At 45.1% G+C, this 23,645-nt stretch overlaps 1 protein-coding gene across 4 annotated transcripts in view; it reads left to right on the top strand.

Moving 5' to 3' along the window:
- Window positions 1-23,001, top strand: part of LOC146754681 (transitional endoplasmic reticulum ATPase-like) — a 46,508-nt gene extending 23,507 nt beyond the window's left edge. For 2 of the 4 annotated variants that reach the window (XM_085527754.1, XM_085527756.1), the window contains exons 4-17: window positions 1,161-1,303; window positions 2,543-2,673; window positions 6,857-6,988; window positions 7,382-7,484; window positions 12,554-12,687; window positions 12,839-12,974; window positions 13,903-14,015; window positions 14,156-14,320; window positions 14,421-14,543; window positions 15,937-16,149; window positions 17,223-17,531; window positions 21,501-21,656; window positions 21,989-22,143; window positions 22,539-23,001. In XM_085527754.1, coding sequence (XP_085383880.1) covers window positions 1,161-1,303; window positions 2,543-2,673; window positions 6,857-6,988; window positions 7,382-7,484; window positions 12,554-12,687; window positions 12,839-12,974; window positions 13,903-14,015; window positions 14,156-14,320; window positions 14,421-14,543; window positions 15,937-16,149; window positions 17,223-17,531; window positions 21,501-21,656; window positions 21,989-22,143; window positions 22,539-22,644 — 2,119 coding nt within the window. In that variant the 3' untranslated portion in view covers window positions 22,645-23,001. Of the gene's footprint in view, window positions 1-1,160; window positions 1,304-2,542; window positions 2,674-6,856; window positions 6,989-7,381; window positions 7,485-12,553; window positions 12,688-12,838; window positions 12,975-13,902; window positions 14,016-14,155; window positions 14,321-14,420; window positions 14,544-15,936; window positions 16,150-17,222; window positions 17,532-21,500; window positions 21,657-21,988; window positions 22,144-22,253; window positions 22,477-22,538 lie in introns of those variants that run through there. The other 2 variants (XM_085527757.1, XM_085527758.1) reach the window with 2 other exon arrangements.
- The last annotated feature ends 644 nt before the right edge of the window (window positions 23,002-23,645 follow it).

Below are 23,645 nucleotides of genomic sequence, written 5' to 3'. Positions count from 1 at the left end.
GTTCCCTCAGCATTCTCAGGTGAATCTCATCTGGCTCCAAGGACTTGTGGCAGTCCACCAATTGGAGCAGTAGGTCTCTGACTGTTTCCTCCTGAATCATGGGGGGGTTTGTCTACTCCAAAGCAAAGACTACCAGGTCAGAGAATGGAATACCCTGAGGATAACTGGTCTGACTCCCTAGAAAGGGACCCCAGCTGCCTGGCTTCACTTCCCTCTAAGTCCAGGTTACTGACACCACTATCCCAGCATGGGAGCAATAAGGTGACAATATGTTTACCTGGATTATGGCTGAAGTCTTTCCACATATCTGTTTACTCAGTTAGGAGTCAGATGGTTATGTGTTTTGACTCTTCATCATGTTCTTGTGACAGCCCTGCTTCAGCTTCATCTTGTCCTTCCATCCTCGGTTTAGTAGGAATTGCTGTCCTTACTAAACAGTTTGAATTTTGCAGTTATTTCTTTGTCTTACATAAATGACACCAACTGTAACAATTGGACAAATCGATACAATGGACAAGGTATCGCAACAAAGGTGCGATGACAGACAGAGCAACGCACTAGAAAGGTGCTATAAAGGAAGGGAAGAAGATTGCTCACCCATATCAAGAGTCTAGGTTCACAGGACAAAACTTCACCAAAAACAGATCTCCAGAAAGAGATCCTTCCACAGTGGCAATCGGCCCTTAAATGAGGTCTAAGAGAGGTACAGCCAGGCTTCATCCCTTCTGGTCGCACAGCTGAATTGCCTTCACCTGTGTTCTCAGGGCTGACCGGGTCCTTTCCTCAGGTGCTCAATGAGTGGTTCAGGCTGTGACTCAACAGTTCCGTACACTGGCACAGACTGAGTTCTTCAGTTTAATCAAAGAACCATTGCAGGCATTGGAGTAACTATAGGGCCCCTTGCATTGTCATCAGATCTGGAGACCTCTCCTCCTTGGGAGGAGTGAATGAAGGCATGTATTATAAAGAGTAGTTTTCTAGTGGTATTATATTTACCCTGTCAGCACTGAAATTTTCTTAGGCAGGTGGTGTCAGCAAGGATTTGGAGAGTCCTTTCTGGAAGTTGTACTGTCCTGGGAAGAGACGTCACAACCTTTTCCAGGCTTGGGTGCAAGTCCAAGATGATGTGGTTAACTGGCTTTTTTTTTTTTCTGTTGCAGCATTCAGCCCTGCCCAGATGTGAAATATGGCAAACGTATTCATGTGCTGCCAATTGATGATACGGTAGAAGGGATCACCGGAAATCTGTTTGAGGTCTATCTCAAACCATACTTCCTGGAAGCATACAGACCCATCAGGAAAGGTAATAGCAACTGTTATAGAAGTCCTGATGACAATGAGTGTGGTCTAGTTCTGAAACTGAGTAAAGGAAATTTCTAGGGACTTGTACAGATCTCTGCAAAGCATCAGACTGGCATCTGTAGAGTGAGATTTTGATGGTGCTGATTTTTTTTTCTGTATTGGATGAGAGTGTGTTAGAAAAGGCTTATGTAGAACTTATGATAAAATCTTGTTAAATTGTTACTACCTGACAGGATTGGGTGTTTGCTTGTGTATTAATCAGTTAGTTAGGTATATACCAGCTGGTACCCTGATTAAATTTGCTTCTTCAAAGTAATTGAATTAATAACTAGGAGAGTGCTTAAAAAAACAAATGTGCTTTTAGAGCTGTATTAGTAGCACCTCTGCTGGAACAAATAGGTCCTAATAAAGTATAAACACTAATTGAATCAAGTTTTCCAGCTTCTTTAGGTGAGTTTAGCCAGGAGTTGTAGTGCAATATTATATATTATTCTGCTTCTGAAGATGAGCTGTTCTAACTAATAGCAGCAACTTATAATAAATTCAAAATAAATTTTTATTTTGTTAGGACATTTTGACTCTTCCCTGGTTGCTTCTGACTAAAATTTCTTCTATCTCATGATGTTTCACTTGTGATTGCACTGTTTACTGTCCCTGGGCTACGTGCTGGGAGTAGGCAGCTCTTATCAATTGATAGGTAGTTTCTAAAGGAGGTAGGAACAGCATGAGCATCTTATTGTTGGACTCTATTCTTAGCCTGTTTCAAAAGATTGGGGACTACTTGGACCTCGGGCAGGTTTGTGACTAGGTGGCTGATCAAACACAAATTGTAATCCAATTAGAACTTTAAAAAAAAACACCACAATATCTGAATTATTTTTAGGAAGCTGTCTTTTGTGAAAGAGTGTTCTAGAACAGTTAAATTGAAACCAAATGGAAAATGTAGTTCATTGCTTTTAGTTATTTGGCATTTAGGCAGAGGCAGAGTATTCTTATATCTTGGTTTCTGTTTGATTCTGTATGAAACTTGATAAGTTTTAACTGCTGCAGATCTAAACGTTGCCATGGTTGTCCCGGTACATGCAGCTCTTGAGTTTAAAACACAGAGCAATATTAAAAATACCAGTGGTGTATGCATGTGTAACATACTTCCTTGTCCTTTGGGGCTGCTGGTAGTATAGGGGTTGATGTTTTGCAGATGTCAGTTGCAGCAGGTTATTAAAAATGTGAGATTTTACAGGTGACATCTTCTTGGTGCGAGGAGGAATGCGTGCAGTGGAGTTCAAAGTGGTGGAGACAGATCCAAGTCCTTACTGCATAGTGGCTCCAGACACAGTAATCCATTGTGAAGGAGAGCCCATCAAACGAGAGGTGAGCAGAATCCTTTCACTCAGTTCTTGTACTGAATTAATACTTTTTGAGTGAGAAACTTGATTTCCAAATATTTTATTTTTATTTCAGCTCCTTAAAGTATTTAGCCTTGTTTTGAACTGCCTGAGCTAACGTCCTAGAGTTAACCGAAAGCCGACGAATTTCTCTAAGCAGCCTCTCAGGCAGATCATCCCCTTCGGTATCCTCAGCGCTCGCGGCACCCCCCACAGCCCCCCTAGGAGCCTCCGGAGGGCCAGTGGCCGCCGATGGCATACTAACGTCCGTGGAGACGCCTAAACCGCGCACAGGGTGTAAGCATAGAGCAGGTGGGGCAGGGACCGCTGGTGTCGGCACACAATCAACCGCAATACCAGGGGCAAACTGCCCCTCCTCTGCAAACAAGGATTCCAAAGCCTTTTTCTCCGTAATGGGAAAAGCCTGTGCCGATTCCAAAGAGAAAGCACTGTCCTTCCCCCTCTTTATCTGCCTTTTGCATTCCTGAGGGGGAACATCAGGGAGCAGCTGAACGCTCTCCCTCAAACCATTAAAACTCGAATTCCCTGGCTCTGCCGCTTTCAGCAAGCCATAAACAGCAGCCGCAGCCACCATCCACACACTTCGCGAGCTGCGAATTTTCTGAAGGCAAGCACGTAGAGCCCCCCAGGCAGGGATAAGCTGAAGAGCAGACTTACTTCCTGCTCCAGCAGCTGATAGTAACTCCATCCCTGCGGCTTGAACCTTATCCAGGTCCATAGCCTGTGTGGCTGACTCAATCAGCCCGCCCTGAATCATCCATTGGATGAGCCTCTCCGTTTTATTAGAGGACAATGTGCCCCCCACATCTTTTGCAAGCACTTTTAAAATCTTTACCGTCTCTTTAACGGATCCTGCCGCCACGGTAAAGACTCTCCTGGACCTTCCCCGTCCGTTCTCCCAGCTGCTTCTCCCGGCTGCACTCCTGGCTGCTTCTCCCAGCTACTCTACCGGACCTTCTTGTCTGCCCAGCCGCTTCTCTCGGCTGCTTCACTCACGGCCGCTTCTCCCGGCTGCTCTCTCAGCCGCTTCCTCGAGTACTCGAACACCAAACTTCTACAAAAGAACAGACACAATCACTTCTACAATCACTTGTACACTCACACCACAAGCAAACTCCTCAATCCTAAAACAACCACACTATCACGTTGGGAGTCACCACTTGACGTATTTGCCAATTAACCCGACTTATCCCGGGACCTCAACTGTCCGGGGGAGAGAGACACAAACATGGATGCCGTCATGTCTTCTCTCAATTTATTGCTGCGTCACACACCTTATATACCATCCTAAATCCCGCGCAGACGCGTACACCCGCTACGCAAAACCCAATGCACACGAGATAACCTATACACACACCTACCTAAACCCCCCGCCCACTAACTCTTAACCTACAGGCCTAACTCAGCTATTCTAGAACACTCCATCTACTCAGAACTACTGTATGCACTCATAAATCCTTGCAAAGACAACTTAGCACCCCAACAGCCTTGAGTATCCCAAGTTTAAGGCAGACTGTGTGGCTCATCTACCAGGAGTTGGGTACTTTTTATAAAAAGTAGGAAATCTCAGAGATACAGGAGGTGACTGGTATGCCTCATGAAGTGACTGCCTTTTCACTGCCCACAAGTCAAAGTGAGTGCTGGTTTGTAGTTAGCTGCCTTCTGAAAAATTTACCTCAACAGTTGTGAGGCACCAGGGAATCTTGTTTGCGCTCTTCAGGACACAGCAGAGGTAGACAGGAACAAATTCCTCCAAAAGAGGAGGAGTTGGAGGTCAAAATAAAAAAGATGCTAGAATAGGTTTATGCAGCCTAGAGATGGGAATTTGAAAGGGCAGGCTTACTGACATCCACCTGGTGGAGAGTTGTGACTGGGGACAAGACTAGAGGCAATGGCACAAGCTGACTCAAGAGAAATTCTCAGTAGGTATTAGGAAAAAGGTTTCCCTAAATCTTAGGGCAGGGCCCAGAGTGGGCAGGAATCTCTAATACTGAAGACATTCAGTGCTTTTTAGGTACAGACTGAGCAACCTGCTTGAAGTAATAGTCCTGGCTTTATGGGGTTTTGGTCTGAGTCCCTCTGAAATTCCAGACTATTTTATTTTATGATTTTAGTGTTGCCTGATGTTCTGGATAACTAAGACCAGTAGAGATTTTCACAGATGTGAGCTAAATTAATGCTGTAGGGCTGTACTAGAATAATTAGTTACAGCTGGTCTTATCTGCATGTCTGAATCTCAACATTATCTGAGTTTGAGTCAATCCCAAAAGAAAATACTTGAAGTCTGAGAACTTCATGATAACTAGGATATTAAAAATAGTTACAAATAGTCACGAGTGGTGTTCCCCAGGGGTTGGAGCTGGGGCCTGTCCTCTTCAATATCTTCAATATCTTTATTGATGACCTGGATGAGGGCATGGAGTGCACCCTCAGTAAGTTTGCAGGTGACACCAAGTTGGCTGGAAGTGTCCATCTGCCTGGGGGTAGCGTGTATGAATAGGAAGCTATTCTATAAGCTCCATGCGAAAAAGAGAATCTACCTCCTGTGGAAGAAGGGACGGGCAACTCAGAAAGAATACAGAGAAGTTGTTAAGATGTGCAGAGAGAAAATCATAAAGGCAAAAGCCCAGCTTGAACACAACCTGGCCACTGGGGTAAAAAAGGAACAAGAAACTTGTATAAATACATCAACAGTAAGAGGAGAACTCAGGAGAATCTCCATTCTTTACTGGATGAGGCTGGGAATCTGACCACTGAGGATAAGGAGAAGGCAGAAGCTCTGAATGCCTTCTTTACATCTGTCTTTAAAGGTCAGACCAGTTATCCTCAGGTACTCCACTCTCTGAACTGGTAGTCTCGACTATGGAGCAGACAAACTCCCCCCACGATTGAGGAGGAAACAGTCAGAGACCTACTGCTCCAACTGGACTGCCACAAGTCCATGGGGCCAGATGAGATTCACCCAGGAGTGCTGACGTAACTGGCGGAGATGACAGCTGAGCCTCTTTCCATTATTTATCAGCGCTCCTTGGTGACTGATGAGTCCCAGAAGACTGGAGGCTTGCCAGTGTGACTCCCATACACAAGAAGGGTTGTAAGGAGGACCCAGGAAGCTACGAGCCTGTTAGTCTGACCTCAGTGCCAGGGAAGGTTATGGAGCAGATTGTCCCAAGGGAGATCACTTGGCATGTGCAGGACAACTGGGAAACAGTGTTGCCAGCAGGAACAGGGAAGTGATTGTCCCCCTGTATTCGGCTCTGGTGAGGCTGCACCTCGAGTACTGTGTCCAGTTTTGGGCCCCTCACTGCAAGAAATACATTGAGGCCCTGGAGTGTGTTCAAAGAAGGGCAAGAAAGCTGGTGAGGGGTCTGGAGCACAGGCCTTATGAGGAGCAGCTGAAAGAGCTGGGATTGTTCAGTCTGGAGAAGAGGAGGCTAAGGGGAAACCTTATTGCTCTCTCTAACTTCCTGAAAGGAGGTTGCAGTGAGTTGGGGGTCGGCCTCTTATCTCGTGTCATTAGTGATAGGACCAGAGGGAATGGTTTCAAGCTACGGCAAGGGAGGTTCAGGCTAGATGTTAGGAAATACTCCTTCTCTGAAAGAGTGGTCAGGCAGTGGAATGGACTGCCCAGGGAGGTGGCGAAGTTACTGACCCTGGAGGTGTTTGAGGAATGTTTGGATGTTCTGTTGAGGGACATGGTTTAGTGAGAACTATTGGTGATTGGTGGATGGTTGGACCGGGTGATCCCGTGGGTCTTTTCCAACCTTGGTGGTTCTATGAAATATCACTGACTGTTTAAAGACTAAGCAGATTTTATACTGGATGTTATTGTCTGTTTTTCTGTAAGCTGCAGAGGATCACACAGTTTGTTTTGTGCTAGAGTCTGTAGGGAACCTGGCATTAGAGTCTGTTATTCAAGAGGGTGGGTTCCAGTGAGGGCTAGGTACATGCAGGCAATTGCTATTGTATATTTGGGAATCAGAGCTAAGAAACAATATTAGAAGACATGATGAAGGCTTGAAAATGAGAATCTCAGAACAACAAAGAAATGGCACCAAACAAAGCCCAGATTCCTGGTTCTATGAATTAGGAGGAATTGTTGAACTTCTGTTTTCACTCAAATATCTAATAAATTTCCTTCCTGGTAGGATGAAGAAGAGTCATTAAATGAGGTGGGCTACGATGACATTGGTGGCTGCCGGAAGCAGCTGGCTCAGATCAAAGAGATGGTAGAACTTCCTCTCCGACACCCTGCACTCTTCAAGGCCATAGGGGTGAAGGTAAGTACCTGTGTGTGACAGATGGGTGAGTGATCTTACCTTTATTGATGCTTTTTGATGTAGGGGGCTTACTTAGTGGATGGGAATAAGTACCTTTTGTATTTATTTTTTGAATGCTAGTGTTAGGAGAGCATTTCATTACATGTTTTAGACACAGATTAAAGTACTGGCATTTGTAAAGTAGAGCAGAGTTTTGAGTCAGTATTGCCGTAACTGGCAAGGTTCTTGTTTGTGTCATGCAAAGTAGTAAGGATGTTGGTAGGATGGCAGCTGTTGCATGAGCTTGCATCACAATTTTGGACTGACTTTATCAAATGCTTAGAATTTCACTGTGAAGATACTTATGCATTCAGGTACTAGCTTACCACCTAAATCCCTTGTCTCTGACCCCAGCCTCCACGTGGAATCCTGCTGTATGGTCCCCCTGGCACTGGAAAAACTTTGATTGCCCGAGCAGTAGCCAATGAAACCGGGGCTTTTTTCTTCCTGATTAATGGTAAGTTTTATTTGGACCCAAATCTTCTGTGTAGTCATTGATCCAGGTAGTGAATAGTTTAGATAAGGCTTATATAGCCACATTGTTTCATTGTCACAGAGTTATCTAGATCGATCTATGTCCGAGACGGGGGGGGGGGGGAAACAGTAGGCCCGTGGGTCCCCTGGCCCCCAACAAATGGGAAGGGAAAAGGGGAAGGGGGTAGGGAGATGGGAGTTGGGCTCAAGGAAACAAACAGATCAGCGGCAAAAATCTAAGGAAAACTTATTTTACTAATTATTATGTCAGAATGCAAGTTAACACAATAGAGTACAGTTTAATTGAAATTGAGGCTAATAAATCAAATAAAATAAGAGAGAGAGAGAGAGGTTTTCGAAGACGGAGAAGCCTACTTTGAAACTGAAGGTGCCATGGCTTGGAAGCACACCCACACCTGCTGTCAGGCATTGAGAGAGAGAGCGAATGTCACTTCCATGACGTATTTTCCTCTTTGACCATGAGGTCCTCTGGTATGTGTAGTTCTTCTTCTCTGTGCTCCACATGATGTTATAATGTAGAATACCAATAGCAATAATTACAAAACCATGACACTGTTGTTGTTAACATCTTCTGTTCAAAAAAAAGCCAATTTGTATTGCATTTCTTTTTTTTTTCAAGTAAAGCACAATGCCTGTTTTGTTTCACATAATATTAATTTGGAGGAACTTTTCTGAAAGCTATAACAAGTACTTTGGAACTTAGCTACAATACTCTCTCTGTTAAGACTGTTTTGATGTTGTTGAGCTCAGGGCTGGGAATTATAAGGTTGAATCTCGATGGGTAAGGATCACGGGGAGGGTCAACAAGGCTGACAGCCTGGTGGAGGTCTGTTATAGAATGTCTAACCAGGATGAAGAGACAGATGAGGGGTTCTATTGATCAGCTGGCAGAAGTTGTGTGATTGCCAGCCCATGTCCTCATGGAGACTTCAACTTCCCTAATATAAACAAAATACAATACAGTGCAGAAGAAGCAGTCTAGGAGTTTTCTAGAGTGTATAACTTCCTGACACAACTAGTAAGAGAGCCTACCAAGGAGGTTCCGTACTAGACCTGCTGTTCACAAACAGAGAAGGACTGGTGGGAGATGTGGAGATTGGAAGCTGTCTTGGATGGAGTGACAACAAAATAGTAGAGTTCTCAATTTTTGGTGAACTCAGGAGAGGGGCCAGCAAAACTGCTACCTTGGACTTCCGGAGGGCAGACTGAACTATTCAGGACCCTGGTTAGGAGAGTCCTTTGGAATTCTGTCCTGAAAGGTAAGGTGATCCTAGAAGGCTGGTCGCTCCTCAAGAAGAAAGTTTTAAAGGTGCAGGAGCAGGCTGTCCCCCTGTGCTGTAAGATGAGCCAAGGGAGAAGACAACCGATGTGGGTGAACAGGGAACTTTTTCTGAGGCTTCAGAAGAAAAAGAGAGTCTAACACCTGTGGAAGAAGGGTCGGGCAACTCAAGGAGAGTACAAAGAAGTTGTTAGGATGTACAGAGAGAAAATTAGAAAGGCAAAAGCCCAGTTTGAACCCAACTTGGCTTCTGGGGTAAAAGAGAACAAAAAACTTTTTTACAAATATATTAACAGTAAGAAGAGTGCTAAGGAGAATCTCCATCCTTTCCTGGATACGGCAGGGAACATGACCACTGAGGTTCTCAATGCCATCTTTATATCTGTCTTTAAAAGTCAGACTAATTATCCTTGGGGTATTCTACCCCCTGACCTGGAAGTCTGGGATGGGGAGCAAAATAAACTCCTCATGATTCAGGTGGAAACATTCAGAGACCCACTACTCCTCCTGGACTGTCACAAGTCCATGGGATAAGATGGGATTCACTCAAGGGTGCTGAGGGAGCTGGCAGAGGTGATTGCCAAGCTGCTTTCTATCATCTATCAGTGTTCCTGGTCAACCAGAGAGATCCCAGAGGATTGGAGGCTTGCCAATGTGACTCCCATCTACAAGAAGGGTTGTAAGGAAGATCTGGGGAACTACAGACCTATCAGCCTAACCTTGGTGCCAGGAAGGTTATGGAGCAGATCGTCTTGAGTGAGGTCACACAGTATGTGTGGGACAACCAGGGGATCAGGCCCAGCCAACATGGGTTCACAAAAGACAGGTCTTGCTTGACCAACCAGATCTCCTGTGATCGGATGGCCGGCCTGGTGGATGAGGAAAAGGCTGTTGATGTAGTCTACCAGAACTTTAGCAAAGCCTTTGACACTGTCTCCCACAGTGTTCTCCTGCAGAAGCTGGCAGCCCGTGGCTTGGACAGGTATCTTCTTTGCTGGGTAAGAACTGGCTGGAGGGCCAGGCCCAGAGAGTGGTGGTGAAGGGAGTTAAATCCCGCTCAATGTGACCAATCACAAGTGGTATTTCCCAGAGGTTGGTAATGGGGCCTGTCCTCTTCCATATCTATATTGATGACTTGGATGAGGGTATTGAGTGCATCCTCATTAAGTTTGCAGATGACACCAAGATGGAAGTGTTGATCTGCCTGGAGGTAGGATGGCCCTACAGAAGTAACTGGACAGGCTGGATAGCTGGGCTGAAGCCAATGGGATGAGGTTCAACAAGACCAAGTGCCAGATCCTGCACTTTGGCCACAGCAACCCCAGGCAATGATACAGGCTTGGGGCAGAGTGGCTGAAAGTCTGTGTGGAAGAAATGGACATGGGGGTATTGGTCAGCACTTGGCTGAACATGAGCCAGCAGTGTGCCCAGGTAACCAAGGAGGCCAATGGCATCCTGGCTTGTATCAGAAAGTGTGGCCAGCAGGAGCAAGGAAGTAATCATTCCTCTGTAGTCAGCACTGGTGAGCCCGCACCTCGAGTACTGTGTTCAGTTTTGGACCTCTCACTGCAAGAAAGACATTGAGGCCCTGTAGCATGTTCAAAGAAGGGCAACAAAGCTGGTGAGGGGTCTAAAGCACAGGTCTTATGAGGAGTGGCTGAGGGTACTGGGATTGTTTAATCTGGGAAAGAGGAGTCTCAGAAGAGTCCTTATTGCTCTCTACAAGTGCCTGAAAAAAGGTTGTAGTGAGCTGGGGGTTGGCCTCTTCTCCCGCGTAACTAATAATAAATAGGATGAGAGGTAACGACCTCAAGTTGTGCCAGAAGAGATTCAGGTTGGATATTAGGAAAGATTTATTTGAAATTGTGGTCAGGTGCTGGAATGGGCTGCTCAGGGAAGTGGTGGAGTCACTGTCCCTGGAGTTCCTGGTGTTCAAGGAACATTTAGATGTTGAACTAAGGGACAAGGTTTAGTGGGGAAGTATAGGAGGTAGGTAGACAGTTGGACTGGATGATCTTGGAGGTCTTTTCCAACCTTGATAATTCTGTTCAATGATTCTAAGTGACACTATTTCATATTAATCAATTAAACCTGTAGCAGTTGAGATAGCTGCTAGTGTATGTCCATTGAAGACTAAATTCAGAATTTTCCTCAATACCTTTTTGTGGTAATACACAAAGAATTTTACAGAGCAGCTGCTATGGTTCAAGATAAGGACTTCACAGAGCAGTTGGCTGCGGAGCAGGATAAACAGCATGAGAACCAAGGACACCTCTAAGATAAGAATGAATGGCTCACGGCTTTGAAGGGGGTTTTAGGGTTGTTATTGCAGTAGCTTACCTCCAATTAGTGTGTGTGATTTTTGAACGCCCTCATCTGTCTGCTATAAAAGTATGGCTTTTTGGGAAATAAAGGGACGCAGCTATATTTAACCATATTGGTGTGTGGCTGTTTGTCCCAGCGCACTGACCTTTTGCCTGCGCGTTCACCAACACTTTTTTGTCCCATTTTACAGTCAGTGCTGGATTAACTGAACATTTGTACTTCAGGACTGCTGCTTTTTTTTTCTCTTCCCCCTTCTCCTCCTTGATTTGCTTTTTATATCAAGATGTCATAGGATTGACCAATGGTAGGGAATTGACTTGTATTTTATCTCAAGATGTTATTACCCCATATCGCCCTTGTCATCATGTGCTTCCAGAGCATGGGGAAGGTGTCAGTGTATAAAAACAAGACAGCTTTTTCTCCAGAGACTTGTACTTCTGTTGCATAATGAAAATAACATTTGTTGTCAGAATTAGTGATATTTTCTCTGTCTGTTCATTCCAAGACTGCAGCTGCAGGTGGTGCTGCAGGCAGAGCTGGTGGATTGGTGAGTTACTTGCAGTGAAAGTCTTACTTAATGCCTGCCTGCATCAGTGGCTCTGCAGCTGGCTCACTTCAGTCAGCTAGCTCCTTTGTGCTCCCAAGGGTCAAGTTTCTTATCCATGGATCTTTCAAAAGAAGTGTAGTTTTTCTTCATGACCACTCCCAACACTGTGATGGAAAAATCTAAATGGAATAGATCTGTAAGCATTAGAGTTGAGCAACTGTAGGAAATCTCAGGGAATTGTTGTCCTTCAATCTGGGATTTATGTGTTTATACTTAAAAAAATAAATAAAAATTGAGGGGAGGTTGTGTGGGCTGTTTTTTTGGCTGGTTGCTTGTTTTTTTCTGTTGTTGTTTTTGTTTTGTTTTTTGTTTCTTTTGTGTGTGTTTTTTTTGTTTGTTTGTTTGTTTTGGAACTCATTTATAGGTTCTACAGAGGTAAATGTGTACCTGTGCAATGCAAGTTCAAGACAACTTTAGTGACTTATAGCTTTTTCCTTCCCTACCCTGATAATTTATTAATATGTAATATGACGCCTTCTCTTGCAAGCTAGGACTGGCATTAACAGTGTGTGGTGGCATATCACAGAAAAGCTCACCAAGTGTGAAATAGGGTAAGAAAAGAGACAGCTAAAGGTAGCTCACCGACTAGCACTGAATTATTGTGTTAAACTGAAAACACCAGAATTATAATAGAAAGTATGCATACATAATTCCGCATACTGTTCTTGTCTCTTCGACTGCAAATTTAGTGAACTGTGTTGATAATGTTTGCTTTGGCTTGAAATATAGATACTCTCTTGTAAATGTTTTACTGAAAAAAATTATCTGTGTGACTTGGGGCTTAGCTGCTTCTGTGTGCCGAAGTGCTGCTGTTTTTTAGGTCCTGAGATCATGAGCAAGCTGGCTGGTGAGTCTGAGAGCAATCTGAGGAAAGCCTTTGAAGAAGCTGAGAAGAATGCTCCTGCCATCATCTTCATTGATGAACTGGATGCCATTGCTCCAAAGAGAGAGAAGGTAAAAGTAGCCTGTCAGGCATTAGAGGAATTGTATACAGTTCACAATGTTTCTTAACAGCTTGTGGCCGTAATGTCTGCCTGCTCTGGTGCAGCACTAATTTCTGTGCTGTAGAGCTTTTGGTCTAATCATTTTTTTTCTCTCTCTGTAGACACATGGAGAGGTGGAACGTCGCATAGTATCTCAGCTGTTGACTCTTATGGATGGACTGAAACAGAGGGCACATGTGATTGTTATGGCAGCTACCAACAGACCTAACAGCATTGACCCAGCACTCAGGCGGTTTGGTAACTAGGACTGTAATCTCTGTTTTGTGTATTGGATACTTTATTACAGACTATGCTTCAGGTCCCTTGGAAAGAGCAAAAATTGATATTAAACATCTGTGTGTTTCATAGACTGTGACTTTTTTCCAGCTACTTGTTTGAAATTAATTTCTAGGCTTCCAGACTTCTATATCATTTTCTGTCTTATTAGGTTAGAACTTGTAGAAATAACAAAATATTTTGAAATTATTTAGTAGCCTCTGTTAGGTGAGTAAATAGCTGCTTGAGAGGATGTTCATGCCTCAGGTTGCAAAAGAATTATCTTTCTTATTGGTGAGAATCCTGATGCTTTTCAAAACTATGCAATGTGTATGTCTGGTGTATGAGCAGTTGGTAAAGACTGTAATAGCAAAAAAGTCAAGTTTGTAGGAGAAAATGGCATCTTCAGTATGCAGAAGCATGACTGGAAGCAAATGATAGACGTATGTACCTTAGTTAATATTGCAGTGGCAGTTTATACTTTTCACCATTTGGGTATTGATGAGTAATATAGAAAGTTCTGAAAAACTAAATCTGTCTTGGAATTTGCAAAGTCATGCTGAGGACGCAAAGACAGAAGTAAGCAAAAATGTCTTGTGGTATGTTGGTTAGGGAAAGCATATTTTTCTACAAACGAGGCTTGGAAAAATTTAATAAATCAGTAATACTCTGCTTGTTACAATCTTGAACTTAAGTTAATACAGTATTATTTTCCTAAACATTTAAGGCCTTTCTTCCTTCTCTGATCTGACTCTGCAACTATGCCGATATATTCTGTAGAGAATATGAAAGCTGTGGTGTTTTCTGAAATTGTGTTTGTGGCTTGTCATTATGTTGCTCAGTCAGAGGAAAACAGCAATTGCAACTTCTCTGGTTTGCAGAATCAGCAGCTGTGTTCTGTACTCCCCAGGTCGTTTTGACAGAGAGGTAGATATTGGTATCCCAGATGCAACTGGGCGCCTGGAGATCCTGCAGATCCACACGAAAAATATGAAACTGGCTGATGATGTGGATCTGGAACAGGTGAGTAGCACGTTATTGGTAAAGCTTGTCTCTGCAGATGAATGTTCCTGATGTTGTGTTTTGTAGTGGAACTGTTGTGACTTTGCCCTTGCAGAGTGCTTTCCTGTATGCCTGTGAGTCAGTCAGTGCTTTGCTTTCAGGTGGGAAATGAGACCCATGGACACGTTGGTGCTGACTTGGCTGCTCTTTGCTCAGAAGCTGCTCTTCAGGCTATCAGAAAGAAGATGGATCTCATAGATCTAGAAGATGAAACCATTGATGCTGAAGTGATGAACTCCCTAGCTGTGACCATGGATGACTTCAGGGTAATGCAAGAGTGCCCCTCTTCTAGGTGCAGCATCTAATTACTTATTTGAAGTGTGTGAACGTGACATAATTATATAATGTCATTTATTTTAATGATAGTGGGCTCTGAGCCAGAGCAATCCTTCTGCTCTTCGGGAGACAGTGGTGGAGGTGCCACAAGTTACCTGGGAAGATATTGGTGGCCTAGAAGATGTAAAGAGAGAACTCCAGGAGCTTGTACAGGTAAGGGTTTCCAACAGATTTTTTGTCTAGTCAGTTTAAAAAGTAATGATAGTAATAAAATCCAGAACCTCTTCATATTCTTGTTCAGGCTGTGAACAGGGTAAATGTAGAGGTTCTTATGGCAATTGCTTGTAACAGAGTAAAAATACCATGGTGTACCATTTTAGTGAACTTAGAGAGAGGAAGGTGCTAGGAAGCAACATCAGGCTTTCCTTAATAGAGTCTACAGTGACATCTTTGCATGTAGCACAAAACCCACCAGAAACAGAAGTAGTTCTGCTTCTCTTGAGTGGAGACCAGCAATGGGACCACTGTTGAGAAATCTGTTATGTGGTGGCTTTATCTGCCAGAAGGTGTATAAAGATTCTCATGCAGTGAGCCTCCAAAGGGGTTTCCTATCAGCACTAGCATAGAGACAGAAAAAAAGTAATTAGTGAAGCCTCTTATGAATAGAGACAAAAAGTCATGAATTATCTGTGGAAATGTCTGGTGTCTGCATCAGGATGGTTTGTTCTTGATACATCTCTGCTTTCAGTTAACACTATAGAGACACTCTGTCTTTGACTTAAAATAAACAAATACATTAAAAATTCCAACTTCCTTGTGTAAAATCACCTAGCTCTGTTCTTGTTGAAGATAAATGTTCACTTGAGATACTTTGCCTGTCTCTGGAGGGTAGAGCTGACTAGATTGGATAATGAACTGTTCCCTTTTGCTTCTGCAGGGCAGAGTGAAGCTGGGGTTAAGTGTGCTGGAAAACTGCACAGTGATGCTTAGTTCTTATGAAGAAAGACTGAGGGAACTGGACTTGTTCAGCTTGGAAAAGAGAAGGCTCTGGGGAGACCTCATTGTGGCCTTCCAGTATTTGAAGGGAGCATATAAACAGGAAGGGGAATGGCTGTTTACGGGGTGGACAGTGATAGGACAAGGGGGAATGATTTTAAACTGAGACAGGGGAGGTTTAGGTTAGATATTAGGAGGAAGTTTTTCACACAGAGTGAGATGAAGCACTGGAACAGGTTGCCTAGAGAGGTTGTGGATGCCCCATCCCTGGAGGCATTTAAGACCAGGCTGGATGTGGGTCTGGACAGCCTGGTCTGATGGTTGGTGACCCTGCACATAACAGGGGGTTGAAACTAGATGATCATTGTGGTCCTTTTCAACCCAGGCCATTCTATGATTCTTAGGGGCAAATAGGCTGTTTAGGGCAGTTTTACAATTTATCTGTGGTGCTTTTCAAACCAGTCTGCTTCTAAAAATGCCAATGGCCCCAAGCAGGAAGAATCATTTGTTTAATTCACTAGAAATCTCCAGTTTTGTTTCTGGTAGGAGCAAGGTATAGGTCTGTTCTGGCTCATTATGATTTTTTTTTTTTTTTTTTTGCATCCTTTAGTATCCTGTGGAGCACCCAGACAAGTTTCTAAAATTTGGTATGACCCCGTCAAAAGGGGTTCTGTTTTATGGCCCACCTGGTTGTGGTAAGACACTTCTGGCCAAAGCCATTGCTAATGAATGCCAGGCAAACTTCATTTCCATCAAGGGGCCAGAATTGCTTACCATGTGGTTTGGAGAATCTGAAGCCAATGTGCGTGAGATCTTTGACAAGGTAGGTGTTGACAGGGTAGTTCCTAGAGCTGTGTTTATTCTGAGATACTCCCAGAATGTTGTCTCCACTGCACCTGTCTTACTGGCCTGGTTATTGTTTGATTATTTTGTGTTTTCCCAACTAGCACTGTGAGCAGAGGTTGCTTTCCTGATGTTAGAGTATTAATCTTCTTTGGGAATATAGCTATTTAACTGGTGTTCTCCCACTACAGTTTGCATCTGCTGTTACAGGATGATAAATGTTCCAGTGCCTTAGCAGTAAGGCTAGCATTAGGGTGGCATAAATATCCTTCACATCCCTTAAAACTTAGGTTGACACCTCATTATATATCACCTTCTACAGATTTTAAAGACATCCTACAGGTTGTTGTCCTGCAGTATGCATGACATAGAAAGAAGTTCCACTCCTGCTGCTCAGTTTCCTGTAGTGTCACATCCTTTCCCAAAAGGTACACACATGGATTACCTTGGGAATCCTCACTCTTGCAGTCAGGGAAGCCACTGAAAGAACAATGTTGGAAGGAGAATGAGAGAAAAATATGGGTTGGCAAGGAACCTCAGAGGCCATCTGCTCCAACTGTCCAGGGCAGGGAGGCAACTTGGAAATTTGGTTTGTGTATATTGGGTCCTCAAGTATATTAGTTCTGAACACCTGCCAAGGATGGAGAATCCCTGACTTCTGTGGGCCTATGTGCTAGTAGCAGTTTGCACCTGTTCTCACAGCACATTTCAAAGAAGGATCTGGCTTTTGCCGGACCTTTTGATATGTTGTGACTACTGATAACCCAGTGTCTAAATAATTAACTGACATCTACATCCTAACATCCTCAGATCTTGCAGGGAAAACTCTTGTGTAAGTAAATTGGTTCCAACTTTCCCTCTAGGTATTAGTTACTACCCTTCTACTTGGTTCACAGTGTTCCCAGTTTGGGGAAAATTCACCTTGTTTTTTTTGAGGTAGCAGTGCTCTGGTATTCCTTTGAGCTACTTTAATTCTAGGGTAGGCTTAGCATGAAATCAGTGCTTCTCACCTGGTAGTGTTTAACAGGGACTGTTTTTATTTGATTTTTGCAGGCCCGCCAAGCAGCCCCTTGTGTACTCTTCTTTGATGAGCTGGACTCCATTGCGAAGGCTCGAGGTGGGAATATTGGAGATGGTGGTGGTGCTGCAGATCGCGTCATCAACCAGATCCTGACAGAGATGGATGGCATGTCCACCAAGAAGAACGTCTTCATCATTGGTGCCACCAACAGGCCAGACATAATTGACCCAGCCATCTTGCGCCCTGGACGTCTAGATCAACTCATTTACATCCCCCTGCCTGATGAGAAGTCCCGAGTTGCTATTCTTAAGGCCAACTTGAGGAAATCACCAGTTGCAAAGGTAGGATATATGCTATGACTGTATCTGACTTAGTTTTCCTGTGTGCTGCACATGTTCCTCATGAGCTACAGGCAAAGAAGAGAGTTAGTGACTGTTCTGTGCAGTGCAGAGCTGGGAAACCTTTCATCCTTTAAGAGTGGAAATAAGAGGTGAGGGGTGGCTCAAGCTTTAAAACTAGGTATCAACACGGCTAGGCATCAATACATAAGCATGAGCAGGTCTTATCACATATTAGAGTTCTGCTCATGGTGTAGGAATGTTATGGCAAGGTGGAAAAGAGTCTTGTACCCTGAAAGAAAAGTAAATATAGAAAATGGGTTGGAAATAGGAAATTGAAGAGGAATCGTTGCAGTTGATTGTTGCCAAACTCTTTCATAGATGAGAGTTATATCCCTTGCCTGGGGATTAGGCAATAATTAAACTGATAGTTAATCAGAGAATAGCAGATGTCAAGTGAGTGCACAAGCTTTTTTTAGGTCAAGTTTACATTTTTAATTACTGCTGGGAAGGAAAGTTTTAAAGGAGGCTGCAGTACTGCTTCTGTCAGTTGACAGGAAGGAGGAGAGAATCACAGAATCACAGAACTATCAAGGTTGGAAAAGACATCCAGTCCAACCATCACCAATACTTCCCAGCTAAATCATATCCCTCAACACAACATCCAAACGTTTCTTGAACACCCCCATGGTCAGTGACTCCACCACCTCCCTGGGCAGTCCATTACAGTGTCTGACCACCCTTTCTGAGAAGTAATATTTCCTAATGTCTAGCCTGAATCTCCCCTGGCGCAGCTTGAAACCATTGCCTTTAGTTCTATCACTGTCTACACTAGAGAAAAGGCCAACTCCTAGCTCACTACAACCTACCTTCAGGAAGTTATAGAGAGCAATAAAGTCTCCCCTGAGCCTCCTCTCCAATCTGAACAATCCCAGCTCCCTCAGCTGCTCCTCATAAGGCCTGTGCTCCAGACCCCTCACCAGCTTTGTTGCCCTCCTCTGAACGCGTTCCAGGGCCTCAATGTCTTTCTTGCAGTGAGGGGCCCAAAACTGAACACAGTACTCAAGGTGCGGCCTCACCAGTGCCGAGTACAGGGGGACAATTACCTCCCTGTTCCTGCTAGTAACACTGTTTTTGATGCAAGCCAGGATGCCGTTGGCCTTCTTGGCCACCCGGGCACACTGTCGGCTCATGTTCAGCCGAGCATCAATCAGTACCCCCAGGTCCGTTTCCTCTAGCCACTCCGCCCCAAGCCTATAGCGCTGCCTGGGGTTGTTGTGTCCAAAGTGCAGAACCCGGCATTTGGTTTTGTTGAACCTCATCCCGTTGGCTTCGGCCCAGTTCTCCAGCCTATCCAGATCCCTCTGCAGGGCCTCTCTACCCTCAGGCAGATTGACACTCCCTGCCAATTTGGTGTCATCCGCGAACTTACTGAGGGTGCACTCAATGCCCTCATCCAAGTCATCAATAAAGATGTTGAAGAGGACAGGTCCCAGCACCGATCCCTGGGGAACACCACTCATGACTGGTCTCCAACTGGATTTAACTCCATTCACCACCACTCTCTGGGCCCGGCCCTCCAGCCAGCTCCTTACCCAGCCGAGAGTGTACTCATCCAAGCCACGGGCTGTCAGCTTTTGTAGGAGAACAGCATGGGAAACAGTGTCAAAGGCTTTGCTGAGGTCTAAGTAGACCACATCAACAGCCTTTCCTTCATCTATTAGACGGGTCACAGGATCGTAGAAGGAGATCAGATTGGTCAAGCAGGACCTGCCCTTCACGAACCCATGCTGGCTAGGTCTGATCTCCTGGTCATCCCACACCTGCCTCGTGATCTCCCTCAAGACAATCCGTTCCATTCCCTTCCCTGGCACCGAGGTCAGGCTAACGAGTTTGTAGTTCCCTGGATCCTCCTTAGAACCTTTCTTGTAAATGGGAGTCACGTTGGCAAGCCTCCAGTCTTTCGGGACCTCACCCGTTAACAGGGAGCACTGAAAGATAACGGAAAGCGGCTCAGCGATCACCTCCGCCAGTTCCTTCAGCACTCTCGGGTGAATCTCATCCGGACCCATGGACTTGTGGCAGTCAAGTTGGAGTAGTAATTCCCTAACTGCTTCTTCAAGAATCACAGGGGGTTCAGTCTGCTCCCCAGCCGAGACTACCAGGTCAGAGCGTGGGGAGCCCTGGGAATATCCGAGATGACTTTTAAAGACAGACGTAAAGAAGGCATTCAGAACCTCCGTCTTTTCCTTATCCTCAGTGGTCACATTCCCAACCTCATCCAGCAAAGAGTGGATATTCTCCTTTGTCCTCCTCTTACTGTTAATGTATTTATAAAAGAGGTTCTTATTCCTTTTCACCCCAGCGGCCACGTTAAATTCAAGCTGGGCTTTTGCCTTTATGATTTTCTCTCTACACATCCTAACGACTTCCTTGTATTCATTCTCAGTTGCCCGTCCCTCCTTCCACAGGCGGTAGATTCTCTTTTTCTCATGGAGCCTCAAGAACAGCTCCCTATTCATCCAAGCCGGTCTTCTTCCCCACTGGCTCATTTTGCGTCTCAGGGGGACCGCCTGCTCCTGTGCCCTTAAGACTTCCTTCTTGAAGAGCAACCAGCTCTCTTGGACCCCTTTGCTCACTAAGACTGAATGCCAGGGGACTCCCCCTACTAGTCTCTTGAACAATTCAAAGTCCACCCTCCGGAAGTCCAAGGTAGCAGTTTTACTATTCCCCCTCCAAACTCCACCATGAATCGAGAAATGTATCATTTCATGGTCACTCTGTCCAAGGCAGCCTCCAACCTCCACATCTCCCACCAGACCTTCCCTGTTTGCGAACAGTAGGTCTAGCGGGGCAGTTCCTCTCGTGGGCTCTCTGACCAGCTGCATCAGGAAGGCATCCTCTATGCACTCCAGAAACCTCCTAGACTGCTTCTTCTGTGCCGTGCTGTACTCCCAGCGTATGTCAGGGAAGTTGAAGTCCCCCACGAGGACAAGGGCTGATGACCGTGCAGCTCGTGCCAGCTGCTTGTAGAATACCTCATCTGTCTCTTCATCCTGGTTTGGCGGTCTATAACAGACGCCCACCAGGATGTCTGCCTTGTCAGCCCTTCCTCTGATCTTTACCCATAGGGATTCAATGTTATCATCCCCAGTCACAATCTCAGTAGCATAAAAGCATTCCCTAACGTAGAGAGCCACACCACCACCCCTCCTTCCTTGCCTATCCCTCCTGAAGAGTTTGTAGCCATCCATTGCAGTGCTCCAGTCATAGGAGCAATCCCACCACGTTTCCGTTATGGCAACTAGGTCATAGTTTGCCTGCCGCACTATGGCTTCCAACTCTTCTTGCTTGCCCATGCTGCGTGCATTAGTGTAGACGCACCTCAGCTGAGCCCCTCGCCTCTCTCCTAATCCCAATTCCACTTCTCCAGGCCAATCTCTAGCAGGCCTGGCTTTATCCCCTTCCCCTTTCCTATCTAGTTTAAAGCTCTCTCTACAAGTCCCGCCAGCTCCTGGGCAAGTATCCATTTCCCTTTTGGAGACAGGCAATTCCCATCAGCAGACCTCCTCAGAGGAGGTTGTTTTTCCTGTCTGCCTATGCCCCATCTCCATTTCCAGTCTAACACTTTCATTTGACTCCTAATGCTGAGATCTGAGCAAGTCATATCTGAAATCCCAAAGTCAGCTTTTTTACTGAAGATCTGAAGATGATCAGTGGAGGGGCAGTTATAACCGCATAGTGGATTCTTGCTGGGTTGCAGGGCGGGGGGGTTGGGGTTTGGGGGGGGTGGTATAGCCTGCCCTTGTATGCTGTTAACTGGAAATGAGAGCCTTAAAAGCTTATCTTCCTAAAACTGGCCAAAGTTAAGGCAGTGTGTTGGTACCATGGGATCTAAAGGAACCTCTTGATCACCTGAGAGTGCAAGGTGTAAAGGATAGGCTTCTCTTGTTTTGTTTTTTTTTTTGCTAGGATGTTGACCTGGATTTCCTAGCTAAGATGACCAATGGCTTTTCGGGGGCTGACCTGACAGAAATTTGCCAGCGTGCCTGCAAACTGGCCATCCGTGAGTCCATTGAGAGTGAAATCAGGCGAGAACGTGAGAGACAGACCAACCCTTCAGCCATGGTGAGTAGGGGCACTCTGAGCTTTCCTTGCTCATGAAATAGACAGCTTGTTTCTGCCTGTGGGTAAGGGATGATGAGTTCCTCTCCATAATCCTCTGATGAGGACAAGTAGGCTCACTGCACAGAGTGCTGAGCTGGAGCACTCTTTGTTCTGTTGTGGGAATGCAAGGGCCTCCTAGCATGTCTCATCTCTGGCATTGCTCAACAGGCATCTGCTGCAGTATCCCTCTCTAGACCTTGCCTCAGTGGGTATTGATGCATCCTGGCCCAGAGAGAGGTGTGGGCGAGCGTTGAACTGCATGTGGCTCATCTCAGCCCTTTTTCCCACTGCAGGAAGTGGAGGAGGATGACCCAGTTCCTGAGATACGCAGGGATCACTTTGAGGAGGCCATGCGCTTTGCTCGCCGCTCTGTCAGTGACAACGACATCAGGAAATATGAGATGTTTGCACAGACTCTACAGCAGAGCCGTGGCTTTGGTAGCTTCAGGTAACTGAAAGGAGGTGACTTGGCTAGCTCTAGTAAAAGAGCAGAGGGCAGCTTTATTGTACTATGGGTAATGATCCCCTCTTGCACTGCATTTTTCCCATTTTCCCCAGAGTATACAGCAGCCAGCTGAGCATGTGGTGGGTACAGACTGCACTGCAGGTCAGTTGTATCTGCTCTGTTAGTGCTCCTGAAGCCCATCAACCCTTTTTCCTTTAATGCAAGCAACATCTGGCAGCAGTGTAAGCTTTTGCATGACCTACCATAAGGCTTCACCATATTTCTTCCCTCTTGTACTTGGCATCAGGGTGTTGGTTTGGAGGGAGGGGATTGTACTGAGCTGTGAGGAGGCTTTTGAACATCATCTCTTCTCTTCCCTTCTGTGATGCTGCATGCAGGTTCCCATCAGGTAACCAGGGAGGCGCTGGGCCAAGCCAAGGCACAGGAGGTGGCAGCGGGGGCAACATTTACAGCGAAGACAATGATGATGATCTTTATGGTTAACTTGCTGTCCTCAGTAGACTAAACTCCCAATCAGGCTAAGTTGTACAGGGAAAATCCAGTGTTCAGTGGACTCCTGATTTCTTCGTTCCTCAGTCAGAACAGTGTACTGCACGTCAGACTTTGTACAGGGAATGTTTTCTGCAAACACAAATCCAGACCAATGTTCAGTTGGGAGACGGTGAATTAACAAGTAGGGGGAACCAACTTAATTTCTGAGAAATTTCTGTTGTAGTTTATGTGGCAGAATCAGCAACTTTTGCAAAGGGTACAATGCTAGCCTATATTAAAACAACAAAACACAAACAAAACCAAAATAAAAATAATAAAATAAAATAATAAAAATCCCACAAAACTCTAGCTAGGCCCTGGCAATTCCTTTGTGTGATGCTGTCACAGTATTGAAATGCTGCCTCTGTAAGCTCCATGTCTCACTTGCTATATGAACATTCCTCAGCTGCCCTTCTTGTCTGGTGGAGTTCATCTGTGCATTTCCCTGGAGTGTGTGTGTGCATTTTCCCTGGCGGGGTGTGCAAGGTTGCTCTTCATCCTTATGTCTCTTAGCTCATGTTAACAGAACAAATTGGTTGGGCAGTCTCTCTCCTGTGCCAGAATTTGAAAGTAAGCACCGAGTAAGCTGGCAGGTATCTGGCACTGCTCTTTTGATGATGGCTATAAGCTGTTGGGTCTTCTGTTGCATTGGATTCTGTGCAACAGAGAACTCCCTCCAGGAATCCCCTTTTTTTTTTTTTTTTATCTTGTCCTGCTTGAAGGCAGGCATGAGGGGGCTCTTGGGCTGTCTCTGGAGTTTGTGGTGCAGCACGACCCAAGTATGTTTGGGAACAGGGGAGCTTTCTCTGATGCTGTTAGCAGCAGAGCAGTGTTCATAAGACTGTGGAGAGATTTCTCCTTTTTGCAGGAATGGTTCATGTATCAATTTGGGCTTCCGATGAAAGGTTTGGTTCTTTGCTGTGAGCCTGCCAATTATTGTGCTCCAGTAGTCA

This window comes from Coturnix japonica, chromosome W (genome assembly GCF_054131305.1).
Source record: "Coturnix japonica strain WE chromosome W, WE-NBRP24, whole genome shotgun sequence".
NCBI lineage: Eukaryota > Metazoa > Chordata > Aves > Galliformes > Phasianidae > Coturnix > Coturnix japonica.
This window is presented reverse-complemented; position numbering and strand designations above follow the sequence as displayed.